We start from the raw sequence: 19,164 nt of genomic DNA on the forward strand, positions 1-19,164 counted from the left end.
AAAGGGGAGCTGGTAACCTAAACATATACATTAACTGACAGATACACACACACACACACACACTAACTGACAGACACAGACACATTCTCTCACACACTCTCAAAGTATTTATTTTTATTTGATACACACACACACGCAGATTCATAGATACACACAGACATATACACATACACACACACACAAAATACATATATTAGCACCCTCCTCTTACCTACCTTTTGGGAGCAGGAGGGGCTTTCCTTGGGTCCAGTGGGACTGGGAGCAGGTTACAGAGGGGCTGGATGCGGCTGATAGGAGTGTGCTGCCGCTGATCCAGACTCCCACCCCAGTTTCTGTATCTCAGTGCGCCGGGAGGAAGAGAAAGGAACTCAATTGCTTCCTCCCGGCGTTGAACCAGCACAGGGGAATGGGCAGGCCGGCGTGCGGCTCTGCCGAATGAGGGTGTGTGCAGGCCGCTCTGCAGAATGGGAGGTCAGCTTTGCGACCAGAGACATCTCAATCTGTTTCCCTGTCAACTCAGCGCCGGGAGGAAGTAGTTACAGTTCCCTTCACTTTCTCCCAGCGCGCAGAGATAGAGAGACAGGAGGAGACAAATCCAAGGAGCCAGGAAAGAGTTCAGTCGCCATGGCGACTTGGTGTCTGGGATTTGTCGAGCCCTGGTTTAGTGAAAAACCCTTACTGGTACAGCTAGTTATTAGTGGATCGCTAACATTTTAGACTGTTTCTAGTTCATTATCTATATAAACAAGAACAAATACATACACAGTGTACAAAAGGAAGAGAGTGAATTCTAAGAGGTGAGAGCATTGCATTTACAAACAGAGGAGAAAATAGCAGTGAGGTGAACAATATTAACATGTTTTAACTAGTTTATAGTAAACGGTATTGAAAAAGAAAAACAAGTATGGCCTATGTGTATTGGTGTAGACACCAGGGAACGGGGGTGATTTTCTTGGGTTTCATTGATGCTTATGTGGCGTAACAGTGCGAGCTATGGGGACAATTCATAATGTTTACGTGGAAATAGGCACCAATTAGGAGTTTATACAGAGAAAACCGAAGACATTTTAAAGAAACACTATAACAGTAGAAATACAAACCTTATCTTATTACTAACGCTATTGTGCCCCTGTCCCTAGTGATATTAAAAAGGGACACTATAGGCACCCAGACCATTTCAGATCACTTAAGTGGTCTGACTACAGTGTCCCTATTGCGCTTAGTGCTTCAATGTGAAACATTGCAGCACCAAGTCTGCCTCCAGTGGCTGTTTACCACAGCTTCCTGGCTGTTGATGGACTTCTGGTCCGGTAACGGATGCTGGACGTCCTCACGTTCTGCTTTTGGACCACCAGCGTTGGCTATTTCCCCATAGTAAAGCAATGATTCAATGCTTTCCTATGGGGAGGGCCTAATGCGGCTGTGCATCCTCATTAGGGCCCCCTCATCAATAATGGTGGAGGAGGCAGAGCCACGACCCAGCGCCAGGAGACATCAGCGCTGGAATCAGGTAAGTAAATAGGAAGGAGCTTTGTATTCCTGGCACTTATAGTATACCTTTAAAACAAACACACACACACACTTACCTTTTTCTATACGTCAGGAGAGTTGGGAACCTAATGCAGACGCACGGCAAGCTCGCATTCAAGCTTCTTAATAGGAAAGCATTGGATCAATGCTTTCCTATGGAGATTTCTACATCATGTTTTTTTTTTTGTCAAGAAGACTGCCACTATAGATGGATTTAACTCTTCAACAATATCACCGCAAGCCAACCACTTCATTGGTCTAGAAGGCAACTTTAAGCATTTTAGTTACAGACATACAACAACTTTAAGAGGTCATTACAGCTGAAAAATTCTTAAAGGGACACTATAGTGACCAGAACCCCTACAGCTTAATGTAGTGATTCTGGAGTCGATAGCCTGTCACTGCAGGTTTTTTTTATGTAAACACTGCCTTTTCAGAGAAAAGATTACACCTCTAATGACGGTCCGCATGGAGACGCTGAGCGCTCTCCACAGAGGTGCATTGATTCATGAGGAGATACGGATTGGCGCTGCACAACGTTTTGTCGCACATGCGCAATAGCCTCCTAATACTTTTCTATGGGTAAGTATTGGATTGGGTGAAATTATCAAGGATGATCTCGCTGGCATGGGAGAATAGGTGAGTACAAACAACTTTCCCATGCAATGTGTTAAACTGACTATTTATGTCCACGGCTAACACTACAGTGTCCGGAACACATGTTCCTGACACTATAGTGCTCCTTTTAAGTTATAATTACCCTATTTTCATGTCACATGATTATCAGAAAGAAAACGAAAAAAAACAGATTGGAAAATTTTATGGAAGAAAATAAAAAAAATAAAGCAACAACCCAGAAACACAAAAACGATTAATCAATAAACGTATAACCCCTCTCTCCAGATCCCAAATATTCTAACAATTTGAAATAACATACAATAAATGTTCCAGAGACGGACCAATTTGTTTTTACCAGTGTCCTTGTGAGTATTGTTTTACAAGTAGGTGTGTCAAATGAATACAGTTTAAGTAGAGAGTGCTGGAAGGTAGATTGAAGAATGCTACGGAATAAGTTACGGAAAGTATATAGTTGGAGTTACATTAGTGAGAGCACAAAGGAGTACATGGTTTAGATTAGAGGTTATGTTAATACATCTGCAGAGAAAGCCAAAGGTCATTGCAGAATTGTCACATTTATTATGCTATTCAGTAACTGATGACACCACTTCCAGGTGAGAAAAAAAAAAACTGAACTGCACTTTTGTGCTCTTCACAAAGTAATTACACAATAGGAATGTGAAAAGGGACAGACAACAGTAGATTGTAAGAAAAAGGTTTAGTGGAAAAGACCAGTTTAAAAAAATAAGAAGAGTGGCTATTTAAAGGGACAGCAGAAAGGTACTGGGGAGAAAGTTCTGTCTGCAGCATGAATTATGGAATTACGGTCAGAATCTGTGGTTAATCATGGAGCTCGATACCTGATGTCAAAGGTCTGCAGAACATTGCACCTTATTAACACAGTCACGTCTCCAGAGAATATAACAGGTCAGGGGCTCTTCTAGCACAAAGTGATGGAAGTAAAGATCCCTCCCAGTGAAGGCAAGGCAGGGAGAGGCCACTCAGTCGGGGTAGAAGGAAGCAGAACAATGAGCGGACAAAACAACAAAGGAAGTGTGACAAGGACACAATGGGGCATTGTGAAAATGTTCCGCTGCCAGAAACCTGCAGGTTTGCTCACACACCTAGCTATATAACTCACACACAGGCTAGCATGCTTAAACTGCACACACCTATTGAATAACAACAACAAATACAGAGATACAAATGCCCGTCACAAGTACATAAAAATAAATGAAAAATCAGTGACAATGTAAGCAGATCCGTCATTCCAATTTACCGTTGCTATCGCATGATCTTGATGTGTTTGCTTTCCTCCCTCTCTCCATTTCTCTCCCCCTCCCCCCTACCAATCAGGCCTGTTCCTGCCCTGCAGGTTGCTGTGGGGACTCTGCCTAGCATGGCATTGTTATAATACAATGACTGCCCCCACCCTTACTCAGTGTGCTCAGCCTCTCCCACATTCCACACACTCAGCCGCCGGTCACCAGGGAATGGAGGGGACACTACAGAGCACCCTTCGTGAGAAATAGTATCTTAAAGGCACAGAGACATGAGCTTCTACATACGATAGGTTAATTGTGAAATGGTAAAAAAAAAAAAAGAACACACTGCTGACAATGTTTATTTATTATTTATTTTTGTACACTGGCCACTGTTCAATTTGTCATCAACCTTGCTCACAAAGCATGTTGTGAGTGTGTATGTTCGTGTGTGTGTGTGTGTTCGAGGGGAGAAATTACTTGACAAAGAAGTAGAGATAACTGGTATAGATTTAGGGAAGCACAAGTTTGCCTCTCAGGTTCAAAAGTACTAAAATGTTTAGAGACAGAGCTGCCAGTAATGTACAGCTCATAAAAGCAGTGGCAAAGGAACTCTCCATGCACCATAACCACTTTAGTGTGTTGTAGTGGTTATGGTGCCAAGAGTGCCCTGATTTTATAATGGTTTGTCTTTTTACCTGGGGTCTGCCAGGTGATGCTCACTACCTCCTCTCTGCAGCCAGGAGAGCCAGCAGCTACTGCTTAGTAGTTATGGAGCGTTTCTTTAACCCCTTAAGGACATTGATTCCCTTTTATTCCAGAAGTTTGGTAGTTAACACACTACTATTATAAGCCGTACATTACAGGCAGCACGAGCACTACTAATTTATCATGCAACAGTGTGCCTCCATGTTGGCTCCCTGTCAATCATTGTTAGAAGCTCTGTCTGAACCTGGCAGTCAGCACAGAGAAATCATACAGTCAAGAAGAGAAAAGAACAATGTTTCGATTTCTCCTCATTTGCAATGTTTGTCTTGGACTGAACAGGATCGTCCTGTAATTTGCTAATTCTTTTATATAAATTCAAAAGAAAGTGCTCGATAGAAGCCAGTAGACAGTCCAATAGTAAGGTGTACAGAGAGGGAGTATGTGTAACTACAGCGAAAAGGGAGAGTTAGAATTACCTTTCTTCCTGAACACTCCCAAGGCTGCATCCCCGTTCCTCCTGTGCATCTGACGAATCCATTCAGTCAGTCACTAAAAGAACACAGGTATATCAGTAAAAGGATAGTAGCTAACAAAGGACCAGAGCATAGAAAGGACATACAAAAGACAACTATTCGTAAAAAATGAAAATTCAGTGACACAAAGAAAGCAGGAAGAGCATCCTCGGGATAGCAAAGAATGGAAATTACAAGCAACATGATTAACTTCAATCCATCATAAAATCATATTATCTATGTATATGCATTTAGATTTAAAAAAAAAAAATATATATATATATAAAAAAAAAAAAAACTACATTTATAAACTGCTTGTGCAAATTCTGTGCAAATTTTGGAAAAGTAGACAACTATATCCAAAATGGTGCAGGGGCCAAAATTAAAGTGGTACTCCAAGCACCATGACCACTTAAGAACACTGAAGTGGTAATGGTGCAAGGACTTTGTACGTGCAGTAACAACACGAAAGACTGCACATATGGAGATATAGCATGGCATGGCACGGTATCTTTCCGATGAAGGTGTAACTCCATCTCCAGCAGCTTTCATTAGCCTTTCTGAAACAAGAGTTCTTGGTGATACCAGTGGCACAACAGATTTACATCCACAGATATGGATCTCCAGAAAAACTACTTATAACTACTTTTTCTACAAATGTGTAGGCCTAAGAGCTGACAAGGCCGACTGTCAAACTGCGTAACAGGATAGCAGCTTTTGTTACAAGCCATAAAACAAAAAAACACGACATTTCGGCTTACACCTTAGTCATGCATCTGTGCTAAGAATTGACCATGATTGTCTTTTTATAAAAGGCTTTGATATTCTGCAGGAAAATGCCAAGTATCAACACGTTGATGTATACGAGATGCAGATATAATGCGAAGAATGAAGGCGCACCAAAACAAATAAAAAAAAAAAAAAAAAAGAGGTCTAACTACAAGCTGCCTCTTTCTTGTCTGCTAAACTATTTGTTTTAAGAAAGAAATAATACAGAAATAACGATGTCAGGTGTGAGCATTGGCCTTTGTTACGGCATACATTCCAGCCGAATTAGTAAAAGTTCTTCCGTGTGTTTGATCTTTCTTGAAAGCTGGTGTCACAAAAGTTATAAACTGTGGGGCAGTGTACGCGGTAAGAATTGATACAATTTAAACCATTATGCTTGACTAAATCGATAGTCACAGTTTGTGTCACTTAAGCATGTACCACCCTAAGTATCCATTCAATTAGAACGTGTTAACCATGATTCATGACTGCATATTAACATGTGTTTGAACACCGTTTAAAAAGTTAAAAACAAGATCAAAAGAATGATAGACCCTCCCAAAAGGTTTAAGTAAATTCTCAAGTAGGCCAACATAACAATACATCATAATGTTTAATAAATAAAAGTTGCCCCATATACAGCATCTTCAAAAGATTCTCAAAAGATGAAAAAAAAATGTAAACGTTTGTTCCAGATGTAGCGTCCATGAAAATCTAGGTTTCAACAACTATCAAAAACAATAAATATTAACCATCACACAGTAACAGTTTGCACCCAAAATTATTCAGGAAAATTGAGGGGGCATGTGTTGACAACTATCTGAGTATCCAAAAGAGAAAGGTCCACACCTTTTTTCAAATAAACCACACTACATTTATTGAGTAACACACAAACAAGGCAACATTTTTCACTCAACACAGGGGTCTTTCTCAAGTTTCACCTTGTTTTCTGTGCTGAATAAAAAGATTGCGTTGCGGATGTGCCTTTTTTTGCATTTTAACAATTGTCCCAGAATTCTACATGAAATATATAAATGAACAGTTATTTTCCCGTTTCAAACCCATAATTCTGTAGACTCCCAATGACCTGCTGTTTAATAAAAACACAAACATTTTACACAGGTACATGGGTTATGATCTAAATGGACCAATGCTTAGGCATGCATGTCCAAACTGACTCGCATTCAACTTTATGATCACTATACAGTGTACATACAAAGACAATGAAACAGTTTGGCCTCTGATCAGAAATACAGTAGCAATTAATATATACGAAATTAAAAATCTACTCTTAATGTAAACTTCAGCAGTCATAATACATGTAAAATTAAACTGACAGCCTAATACATGTAGACATTATACAAAAGTGCCACCAATATTATACAATTCAGCTATTTAGCCTATAGCCCCCAAACTCAAAATATCTATCCAATATGAAACAACTTGCAAATAAAGTGTATGAAACTACAAATACAGTTGGCACAATCTAGTGCACAAAAAGTACATAATCTAAATAATACACCTTTATGAGTTGAGAATAAGTGCATACCACAATTCAACGAATTGCATTCATCATACGCACAGAACACAAGTTGCAAACACACTGACCAATAACAAAGTGCAAGACGTGAGCACAGTGACCATGTGTGTAAAGTGCAAGATGTGAGCACATAGACCGTATAAAGCGCAAAACGTGAGCAAATAACCATGTGCATAAGGTGCAAGTTTAAATCTATAGACCATGTGTATGCAAATCTATAGACCATGTAAGAGTGCAAATTGTAGAAGGGTCATGAACATAAGGTGCAAATATCAACACATTCAACCACTATGACCATATACACAAAGTGAAAAATCAAACACATCCACCAAATGCATAAGTGCAATGTATGAAGAAAATCTTACGTCCACACCTAAAATAGTGCAATAAAACCACTAAATGCAAAGTTTAAATCAATATACAAAACCTAATGGGGATCACCAGCAATGCAAGTACACATATGGGATACCTTACATTTACCATATTCTTTAATTTCCCTCTCATTTATAAAATGTACTTCCCTTCTTAAAGAGCAGAAAACATGCTGAGTGGTGAACTATTATACAACATGCACATATTAAAGAAATCTATCTGTATGCACCCTTAGCCATTACAGCTCAATTATTATTATTATTATTATTTATATAGCGCCATCAAATTCCGTAGCGCTGTACAATGGGATTACATTATTACTGTGCTATACATCTAAGGCTGCAGTCCCCTATTTATTTTTTGTGAACCCCTTCAGCTGCACAGATAATGCCGACATTTGGTTTCAACTGCCTTTCGGTCAAATTTTGATGTCAATGAGAGGCTGAAAGCACTGGGGGTGGATTAGTAGTAAATTGTTTATTTTATTGCTGATCATAAATTATATAACATTTCCTAAGGAGATGTTATAACAGTTTAAATTTAATAATGCGTACACTACACAACATACGCAATGAAGATCAACACGCTTCTTATAAAGTACATGCATAACATCCTGCTTTATACAGTGCTATCGAATATATATATATATATATATATATATATATATATATATATATTTGCCCTTTGTGTAATAGAGGGCAGCGTGGAATTCGAGTAATGTTCAAAATATTGAATACACGGATTAAAAACAGAATGGGATATATTTTTTAAACTACTGGGCTGTGTCGTGTTGGTATATATAAAACATGCTACAATGATAAGTAACATACATAATGCAGGAAGAAGGATTATAACCTCTTATACAATGTCAGTCAATACGCTGTTAACAAATCTCACTAAAATGTACATTACCACCGATATTAAACATACTGTGAAATGATAAAGGACTTGGGATTTCCAATCTGAATTTTAAATTCTCGCATGGATTACTGCAGGCTAATAGTCAACTGAAATAATAGAAAATATTTACAGAAACAGCAAGATGCGCCTCAAAAACGTAGGTCATATCATATAAAGACAAAAAAAAAAAAAAAAAAAAGAAGAAGGAACTCTCATTCTGTTGGAGATTCTATTCCCAACTATGAGAAAAGCATAGATTGTCCAAGTCAGAATTCAGTTCAACACAGGTCATATAGGCACAGTGCTTAACTTTGGCATTTCTGTGTTAAATACCGGGTCCAATGAATAGCCTCTGCGATATCAGCTGCCTCAAATCAGAATAATGCATTTTAAAACAAAAAATTTCGCTTTTCTTGTACTATCCCAAAACAATTATTATTTATTTTATTATCTCTGAAGGGGTGTAAAGAGACAGATCTATACATTTAATGGAAAACCACAGTAATCAACTGCACAATTTAGGTCAAAATAGCTGATTTCGGAGTGTTTCTCCAGCTTAATTATTTTGGCATTGATGAAGCCATTTGGTCGATTCACCACAATTAACTGTTGTGCGAATGAACCCCTTTGTCTAGATATAGATGCTGAAATAAAGGAACAGTGTTAAAAGCATAATTCAACCATTGTAAAGCTTTAAAAAGAAAGAAAATGAAAAATAAATATATATAGTAATCCTGTTTTCTTTAAAGCAGAATGTTCACCTTACTACTTCTGCTGGACTTCCATATGCATAAAGAACTCTTTATATACCGTAATCTCAGATGCTCTCTCACTCTACAGCTCAAGGTTTTTGTTTCCCTCTCGTTTGTTACCTTCAAATCCATATAAATATGTATTTATGTTATGTCCAATGCGACAGGGTTTGCAATTACTAAAGATTTGCTCCTCCTTTATTTGTTTCCAGTAAGTCATGTAAGGAGCATCCTTATCTCACATCAGCATCAACAAGTCTCAGTTTTGCCATTATCAGTGGTAATTCTTGACGCATTCACAATAAAAGATTGAATAAGAAGTACTGTACTATATCAGTTATCCAACCCATGATCTCAGTACACCTGGTGGGGTGTATGGAGATCATGAACGCAGAACTGATGTTATCGGTCCTTTTTATTTTTTTTTATTCTAACCCAAGATTTCACAGTTAAAAATAGTCATGGGAAATGGGTGCATCTTATTGTTAACCACTCTTTTCTTTGAAGTTGGGATGTTGTAGATTAGTGATTACAAAAACATAAAAATACAGTTTAAAATATAGCTCTAGCCCCCAGTAACACTAATCCATATCAACAACATATATTTTATTTTATTATCTGGTTTGTATTTCAATAATCATTTGCACCTTTAATATTTTATGGATTAGAAAATGCCTCTTCATTGAGGCGTGTACACTAAAGTGTGAATTGCTTGAAATGTAATGCGAATTTAAAATCTTAAATCAAAACAGCCAAACTTAGAGGACTGAATAACATGGATTGTATTTAAAACATTGTATAATTCTGTTAGACCCAAGTCTGGCATACACTGACAATTTGAAAGTACCTAAAAATAAGCATGGTGTATAAGTGGGGACACAAAGCATAACGTACCATGGTGGCAATTCTCGATCAGTACTGCTGAAAGAGATTTATTTAAAATGAGACTATTTCCACATGCACAAAGGCAGCAGCAGATAAACAAAAGAAGGCTGATGGGAGAACAGAAGTCACTTTATTAAATTCAGTCGCACATAGCAGGATGCCTCTCTTAAAGCGTAACGTGAGCTTTGTATCTGGTCTTTGCCTGCTTTTGTCTATCCCAGCTTTTAATGCACATTTGTAGGCCAAGGAAACACTTTTTTTTTCCTTCAGCTAACACTCCAAGACTGAAGCCATCTCATCGGATGAGCACATCTGATTTGAGCAACAAGTGTGTAGCCTTTGGTGTACAACAGAAAGGCTAACTCATCAATGTGAGAGTTAAAGGAAGGCTCTGAGCCCCATAACCACTACAATTAGATGTAGTGATATTGGTGCCAGGAGTGCCCTGGCATTCCCCTTTAAGTAATCACAATTTAACTTAAGGGTTTGCCGGGCCCCACTTTCTTTCTCCACTACCATTGCTGAAAGTTTCCAAGTAAGAACCTCTGTTCGCTCTTCTAAGCACATAGTGATTGGAATGATCTTTTAATCTGTTCTCTACACTTTTAAAGAAAAGGAGTTTGTAAATATCAGTCAGTAGACTGCCACCAGATATAACAGAGATGGATCTAAAATTTTGCTCTAACTACTAAAGCCAATGGTGGTTTCCAGGTATACCATCCAAGGTAGAAAAAAAAAAAAAGAAAAAGAAAAAAAAGACAGTATGCAAATATACAACTAAGATGATGCTTTAGGAAATGGATTTTATTAAAGACACGGAGGCTCATATTATGCATAACTCTTTCTTTATTTCCTCAGCAGCAAAGATAGAGGAATATAAATATTGTCAAAATGAAAGAAAAAACTGTTCAGGCATAACAGGCAGCCAATCACATAGCAGAGGAAGTAGCTATATAAGTCCTGTGTCTCCCACAATCCCCCTCTTTCTTTGCTGCTTCCTCAGACAGCTAAGTATCCATGTTTAGCTCTCTTACTTGTGACATTTTGATTGTGGTATTTCTTATTAATATTGCTATTTACTAGTTTACTTTGATGTTGTTTTATTGATGCATCCTTTGTTTTAATTGTATATGCATCGTTTTATTCGTTGTGCTCCGCTTAGTGTGCCTTGGGGATCCCTGAGGGTTTTTCCCCTTTACCGGGAGGTTTTTTCTCCCTGCCTTTCCCTTGCTCCCTCTCTCGGGTGCAGACAGTGATTGGTGCCGCGGCCGGTCCTTTCTTCACGACCGCGGCTACGTGCACTTCCCTGCCCGCTCACGGACTTCCCGCGCGGGCAGAGTGCACGCGTCCCTTCCCCCGACGGGTGCACGGCCGCGAGCACTTCCCTCGCGTGCGGCGGCCATTTTGGACGGACCTCCATGCGGTCTGCCTCCTTGCCGTGCAGTCGGTCGCCTCGATCCCTCCCGGGCACACTAACGGTCTGAATTTTCTTACTGTCCTTCTCTGTGGGTTACTCAACCCTTTTAGTTCTCTCCTGCCCTGTTTTCGTTAGTTTGCAGATTGCTAATTGTTGCATCATGCAGGATAGGGATGATGGGCCTACAGACCCCTCTGGGGACTTTACCATGGAGACTACTGAGAGTGCTATGGCCTCTCAGGAATTTCAAGCTTTGCTTGAAGCCACTATGGCTTCCTCCCTGCAGAAGGCTATTGCCTCAGCCATGGGGGCTGTCTCCTCCTCATTTACCCACTCCCTGCACTCGATGGTTTTACCTACAGTAACCACCCCAGCTTCCCAGGGTGGGGGGTCCCCTTCCCCTGCCCAGACAGTGCCTGGGGCACGTAAGGCTAAGGCCAAATCCAAAAATGTCGGCTCCCACTCCTCGATGCAGGTGCTACCTGCCTTGAATGACTCGCTGGAAGCGGTCACTGATAGCGCGCACCCCACGCGCAAAAGAGCCCCTGGCCGGGCTAAAAAGGCTAGACTATGGAAAAGGGCTAGAGCCCTAGATGATGGGTCGGATACCGACCGGAGTGTGGAGGATGAGTCCGACCATATGGGATATGACTCCTTCGATGAAGGTGAATCTGGCGAGGATTTGCCCCTTACGGGCGTGACCCCCTCGGGCTCCTCCGCCAAGGCCAGTGGCCACTTATTAGACGCCTCTGGGGATACCAAGGCGATTCTTGACCCGCAGGGTAACCCCCTGTTCGACCCTGATGACCTCCGGCACCCCAGGTCCGCTGAGTGGGTTCCCCCAGACCATATTGCCCAATACGTGGCTAAACGTATTCGCACCCCGCTCTCTAAAGAAGGCCGCAATAAACTGCGCGCCGAATGCCCAAGGCCTTCCCTCCCCGGCGCCGCCGGCAGAACCCCGGATATTGATCCCCAAATTGCCCAATTTCTCAATAAGTCGGGCTGGAAGCCCAAGAAGGGCCTTGACCACTCCCTGAAAGGGTGCCAGGACAAGATCCTGGACACTCTGGGGCCCCTATCAAAGTTATACGAGCTTCTCGAAGCTGCCAAATCTGGAGACTCAGTTTTGGATATGGATGTGGCCATTGGATGGGTCCAGCGGGCTATATGCCTGCTGGGCAATGCTAATACAGCTATGTCCTCCGAGAGGCGTAAGGCGATCCTCCTAAAGATCGACCCTAAGCTGGCCGCTATGACGGTGACAGAACCTGACCCGACTGAGGAGGGCTTACTGTTCGGCTCCTCCTTTGTCAAAGACATGGGCTCCTATGTGAAGACCTTTACCGCAATTGATAAGGCGCAAGCGAACATGAAGCGCATGTTCGCGCCCAAGGTTTTTGGAGGGGCCGGGCGTAGCAGGAACCGTCCGCCTGGCCGCGGTTACAGAGGCTCGTTCCGAGCACCCAGAGGTTCCTTTTTTCCGTCACGAGGCTTCCAAGACCCGAGAGCACCCACCTTCTTCCCAGCCAGAGGCAGGGCTTGGGGCTCCAGATACCCCCGCAGTGGCGCTCCAACCAGACGTCCTTACGGTGAGTACCCCTTCTTCCCCTCCCGCTCAGGTTCAGGTAGCGGGGAGGTTAGCGTTGTTTTACCACAGGTGGGTGGCACTGACATCAGATGCTTGGGTACTACAGTGTGTAAGGGGATATCGCCTAGAGTTCGTTTCTATGCCTGTCCAATTTTGTCCCCCCAGAGAACTGTCTCTTCCACCAGATCAGGACGAGATGATTTCCGCGGAAGTCGTGGAAATGTTCTCCAAGGGCGCAATAGAGGAACTGCCGTTCGCCGCAAGAGGCTTTACGAGCAACTTGTTCCTAGTACCAAAGAAAGGGGGCGGAGTTCGCCCCGTGATAAATCTTCGCCCTCTCAATGCTTTCCTGCGTTACCAACATTTCCAGATGGAAGGCATACACTGCCTCAGAGACCTTCTACGCCAGTCGGACTGGCTGGCCAAACTGGACCTGAAGGACGCTTACTTCACGGTTCCCATTGCTGCGGACTGCAGGGACTACCTGCATTTCACTTGGCATGGCCGGCGATGGCGCTTCACCTGCCTGCCTTTTGGTCTCTCTTCGGCTCCTTGGTGTTTCACCAAGCTCTTGAAGCCGGTAGTGGCATTCCTCCGAACCCGAGGGGTCCGCCTCATTATTTACCTGGACGACATTCTGATCTTGTCCCAGTCAAGGACGGACCTCCTACTACACTTAGAATGGACGACCGACCTTTTACAAGGTTTGGGATTTCTGATCAATTGGGACAAATCGGTCCTGACCCCCGCCCAGTCGATAGAATTCCTGGGCTTCAAAGTGGATTCCGTCCAACAGTTTTTATTTCTACCAGATTCCAAGATGAAGGCCATTCGGAAGGAAATCCGGAGGGCTCTTCGTGTCTCGGACTTGTCAGTAAGACAATTGGCGAGAATTATTGGCCTCCTCGCAGCCTCTATTCAGGCGATCTTCCCGGGCCCACTACATTACAGAGCCCTCCAACGGCTCAAAGGGTCACACCTTCGGCTGGGCCACTCCTACGAATCCCGGATACGCTTGGACGCGGAGTCCAGAGACGAGTTAGAATGGTGGTTGGCACACATGGAGGCGTGGAACGGGAGAGCCATTTTCGGCTCCGTCCCGGACGTAGTGATAGAGTCCGATGCCAGCTTGCACGGCTGGGGCGCTCGTTGTGGAGACGTTTCCACAGGAGGCAGATGGTCCGACGTGGAGAAGTCGTTACACATCAACTGCTTGGAACTTCTGGCAGGGGCATTCGCGATCCGCAGCCTTACCCCAGGGCGGGCGAATTGCTGCGTTCTGCTCAAGATGGACAACGTGTCGGCGGTCCGTTACATAAATCACCTGGGCGGCACGAAGTCCAAAATGTTAGCGATTCTAGCGAAAGATTTCTGGCAGTTCTGCCTCTACAACAACGTCTCAGTGACGGCGGAACACATTCCGGGTCTGGACAATTCGGGTGCGGATTGGAATTCCAGACACTTAAGAGACTCTGGCGACTGGCATTTACACGCTTCAGTGTTCCAGGGCCTGGACATGTTGTGGGGAAAATTCCAGATGGATCTGTTCGCATCTCGGCTGAACACTCAACTGCCGAAGTTCTACAGTTGGAGGCCGGACCCGGCGGCGGTGGCGACAGATGCCTTTCTCCAAGACTGGCCGCAGGGTCACCTGTACGCCTTTCCCCCGTTCAACATGATCGCACGCACGATCTCGAAACTGGTTCGCCACGATTGTCGTGTGGCGTTGGTCACCCCTCTCTGGAGATCTCGACCATGGTTCCCTCGCTTGATGGAGTTGTCAATAGATTTCCCTCGGTTGATACCAGTCTTCCAGGACCTCCTTCTGGATCCGGATGGGAACTCACACGACCTGGTGATGCAACACCAGTTGCCCCTGATAGCATGGTTCCTTTCAGGGGACCTTGGGTTGTCTCAGACGTTCCGCAGACAACTCTCCTGCTCCTCGATAACGCCTGGGCCCCAGGCACACGAACAGCTTATCGAACTTCATGGAGATCGTGGTCTGGTTGGTGCATGGAACGGGCAGTGGATCCCGTATCTGCCCCTCTACATTTGATCCTGGAGTTCCTCACGTTCCTGTTTGACTCGGGCAAGGCGTACCGCACGATTAACCTATCCCGCTCGGCTATTTCGGCCGGACACAAGGGTTTGGATGGTTCCCCTGTCGGCAGACATCCTTTTGTATGTCGCCTTCTCAAGGGTATTCGCCTTGCCCGTCCTCCTCGGCCTCGTTTCTCTGCATTTTGGGATGTCAACGTGATGTTGCAGTTCCTCTCATCATGGTACCCTAACCAAGAATTGACTTTAAAACGTTTGTCATCCAAGCTGGTGATGTTACTCTGTTTGATCTCTTGCAAGAGGGTCTCTGACGTCAGGGCCCTGGATTGGGACGCCGTTGCATTCACCCCAGAAGGCGTTACTTTTGACATATCCAGGAGGACGAAATCCGCATCCAAGTCGTTTACTTACCCGAGGTTTTCTGGTTGTCCGGCACTCTGCCCAGTGGATTGCGTCAAAGTTTATCTAGATGCTACACGTTCCCTTCGCTCCGCTGATCTGCATGATTTGTTCTTATCTTTTAAGTCACCTCACCGGCCAGTTTCGACACCTACTTTGGCACGTTGGGTGCGTTGGCTACTATCTTCTGCAGGTATAGACACCTCTGTTTTTACGCCTCATTCTGTACGGGGCGCGATGGCTTCGAAAGCATCCTCAGTCGGATGTCGTCTAGAAGACATTATGCGAGCGGCGGACTGGTCCAGAGAATCGACCTTTCGAGATTTCTATTTCAGACCTATTGAACACATCGCATCTCGAGTAGTGGCACAGCTTTGAACTTGCATAATATGAGCCTCCGTGTCTTTAATAAAATTCCCAGATTTTACTAGTAACATGACGTAAAGTCATGATTTTATTAAAGACACGGAGGCGAGTATTATTCCCGCCCACCCTCCCGGTGTGGGTTTTGGGAAAGGAGATGCTTCGGTGCTTTTCAGGTATGTTTTTTCAATTAGGTCTGTATTTATTTTGTGTATTTATATCATGTATTTTTATCATGTTTTGGATGATCTTGAACGTTTTATACTGGGTCCTAATTTTTATATATTTTCTATTTCAGAATCCAGTTTTTTATGTATGGCTCCTCACGATTATGTTTGGTAAGTCTACAGTTTTGAGTTTGGAAATTACCATATTTTTCTATCTTTTTTTAGCTTGAAGTTTTCGCATTGTTTCCCGTTTCATGTTTGGATCAAGTGGGACATCGTTATCTTACCTGGTCTTCGGTTTTCGCAAGAAAGAGGGGGATTGTGGGAGACACAGGACTTATATAGCTACTTCCTCTGCTATGTGATTGGCTGCCTGTTATGCCTGAACAGTTTTTTCTTTCATTTTGACAATATTTATATTCCTCTATCTTTGCTGCTGAGGAAATAAAGAAAGAGTTATGCATAATACTCGCCTCCGTGTCTTTAATAAAATCATGACTTTACGTCATGTTACTAGTAAAATCTGGGAATTCTTGAGCAATATATAGGCAGAAATGCAAAGTATTTCTACAAGATCAGGAGTAAGTGATTAGATAGATATGAAAGGATATAAAGCAAGTAAAGCAGGAACAGCCTTCATTTTAAAAACAAAAAGTTGAAGGGGGAGGACCAAAATGTGTTTCTACAACACAACAGACTAGTATATGTTTAGCAATTTTATCTTACGCAGGTGAGTTTATACTTCATTGGTTAGACAGCCAGCCACTCGCTGCTTCTCATGGTATGTGAATTGTTTTGTATGGTCCCTTGTACGGATTTCATAGCAAAAAAAAAAAAACCTCAATACCAGAAATCCTCTTTGTTCACATGGTCAATTCCAACTCAACTAAATTTAATTTGTCAAAACTTCAACTAACAATTTGATGATAAAGTCCAATTTGCTGTTGCACACAAACACTTTCAAAATCGTCTGCAGAACCTGCAACTCCCCCTTCCTTTAGGATTGAAGCAAGTTTTTTTTTTTTTTATCCAGCTACTGTTTTTGTTTTGAGGTCTAAGCACTATATTTATGACACAAAAGACTTTTGTTCAATATGCACACGTCATATGACCCCACGCACACCTTTGGAACACTGGCTGCATCACCACAGCAATGCCTCTTTTATACATCGAATACGCGTACTATGACCCATGGAAACTGGGACAATTTGCGGCAAATTAGATTGTTTCTTTGATAGCCATCCACGCATGAGACATTGGTTGCCATCCAAAAAACATGCAAAGATCCCCACTTCTTTTATCTCAACTACTACATCAACAAAGTCACTGTTACTCTCAATAGCAAAGCATCCAGGTAATTAAAAACTAGTTGGCACCACTAAGATGACCGCACGTGCTTTGTTGCCTCCCCTCCCCCCTTTTCTTTTTAAATACTGATATTGTAAAGCAATTAAATCCCTAATCTTTCTTCAACACATTGCAAAGCTGTGACAGTTGAATACTCCTGCCACAGGCTTGTCGGGCAACAAACATGTTTATAAATATAATTTAGGTTTGATGTAATTAAGAATCAGCACAAATTGCCCATTCATCCATAAAAGTAATTAAAAGTCATTATCTCTCTAATATTATATATACACACACACACTGAGCGTGTAGGTCCCCCTGCCAAAACAGCTCTGATGCATTAAAGCATGGACTCCACAAAACCTCTGAACGTGTCCTGTGGTATCTGGCACCAAGACATTAGCAACAGAATCCATGTATTGGTTTTTTTTCTTCCAGCACAACCCACAGATGTTCAAATCAGATTGAGATCAGTGGAATTTGGCAATACCTGGAATTCTCATGTTCTTCAAACCATACCTGAACATTTTTTTTTTTGCAGTGTAGCAGGGTGGATTATCCTGCTAAAAGAGACCACTGCTTTCAGAGAGCACATGAAGGGGTGTACGTGGTCTGTAACAATCTCTGTAAGTGGTATGTATCAAAGCAACATCCACACAAATGCCAGGACCCCAAGGTTTCCCAGCAGAACATTGCCCACAGCCTGCCTGCCTTCTTCCTATAGTGCCAAAATAAAATCCACAGGCTGCACAATATAGGTGTTCTATCATTAGGTTTATGGTGTACACATGATAAAAACAAACAAAGGCCATGTTTCGGCCTATCTGGCCTTAGTCATGAGGCCGTGGAAATTTACATTGATCCTCTCATGACCCTCTTTCACAGCGTTCCTACAGGGTGTGGAGAATCCGGGACCCCTTTTGGAATATAGGAACCACATCTGCCTTCCCCCAAATAATCCAGTACAAGTATCTTGAAAGATTAAAAACAGAGGTTCATTAATTTACAAACTTAAGTCCTTAAGTACTCATGGATGAACACTGTAAGGCTCTGGAGTTTTGTTACGTTTACTTTTAGTTAAAGCAGCACCTTATGTTGGGTCATCCAATCACAATTTTTCAGCAGCAATAAATTTGCATATTTCTTGCCATAGATTCCTTCTGAATATATATGGAGGAACAATAGTTATTTAAAATGTCTACCTTTTCCTGATCTACACCCATCTCTGTTTTTAGTGTACCTACACTTTATTTTTTTTATTTTTTAGAATGCATGTAATTAAAATTCTTTGAGGGGTTGGTTTTCCTTTCTTTGGCCATCACTTTCTAGTTCAGCCAATCTAATCGCCTTTTTGCATGCATTAATGGCTCTCTTTTTTTTTTTTTGTATTCTTTTTTTTTTTGTCGTGCAAGCAATTACAATCAGCTTGCTGAGCCACAAGAGCAGTGTGAGACATTGGTATGGCAATCAAGACATATGCACTTTTTTATGAATATAGTAACGTCAATAACAATAAAAATAATAAAAGAATGCAATTACGTTGTCTGTTGTAGCAGAAAGGGTGGATGAGTATGTTGCAACGAAGTTGTGTAAGAGTTGGGACAATATTACTCGGGCTTCCAAGGGCTATATGTCGAGCTTGGGAGCACCGTTTAGTTTACCTCCTTAATACCAGACAACTTAGCGAGCAATAAAATAATGCAGACTGGTGCATGAATAGGGCCAGTACAGGTGCGGGGAGTTTTTAGGTTGCGTCTGGGAGTTAAATAAGACACAGCAGTGCCAGGTTACAGGTGGGTCTATGTAAGGGCAGTTTGACTGGGGACCAGACCAGCAGTGTGCGCTTTGCAGTGCCATGTGGTATGGACGTGAGGGCCTTTAAACTTGAGCTGGTGAACATGCCAGCAAAGATATATGAGTGAGCCCATGTCGCCCCCTGTTGTCTGTGAAGTGGTGTTGGTTAGGAAGTGGG

General features: G+C 42.5%; 1 protein-coding gene across 5 annotated transcripts in view; it reads right to left on the reverse strand.

Annotated features, from left to right (window-relative positions):
• SOX13 (SRY-box transcription factor 13) overlaps positions 1–19,164 on the reverse strand; it is a 64,615-nt gene that overhangs the window by 15,133 nt on the left and 30,318 nt on the right. For 3 of the 5 annotated variants that reach the window (XM_063452504.1, XM_063452495.1, XM_063452485.1), the window contains exon 2: positions 4,595–4,667. In XM_063452504.1, coding sequence (XP_063308574.1) covers positions 4,595–4,656 — 62 coding nt within the window. In that variant the 5' untranslated portion in view covers positions 4,657–4,667. Of the gene's footprint in view, positions 1–3,008; positions 3,090–3,427; positions 3,506–4,594; positions 4,668–19,164 lie in introns of those variants that run through there. The other 2 variants (XM_063452522.1, XM_063452513.1) reach the window with 2 other exon arrangements.

The sequence above is a fragment of the Pelobates fuscus genome, chromosome 1 (assembly GCF_036172605.1).
Source record: "Pelobates fuscus isolate aPelFus1 chromosome 1, aPelFus1.pri, whole genome shotgun sequence".
NCBI lineage: Eukaryota > Metazoa > Chordata > Amphibia > Anura > Pelobatidae > Pelobates > Pelobates fuscus.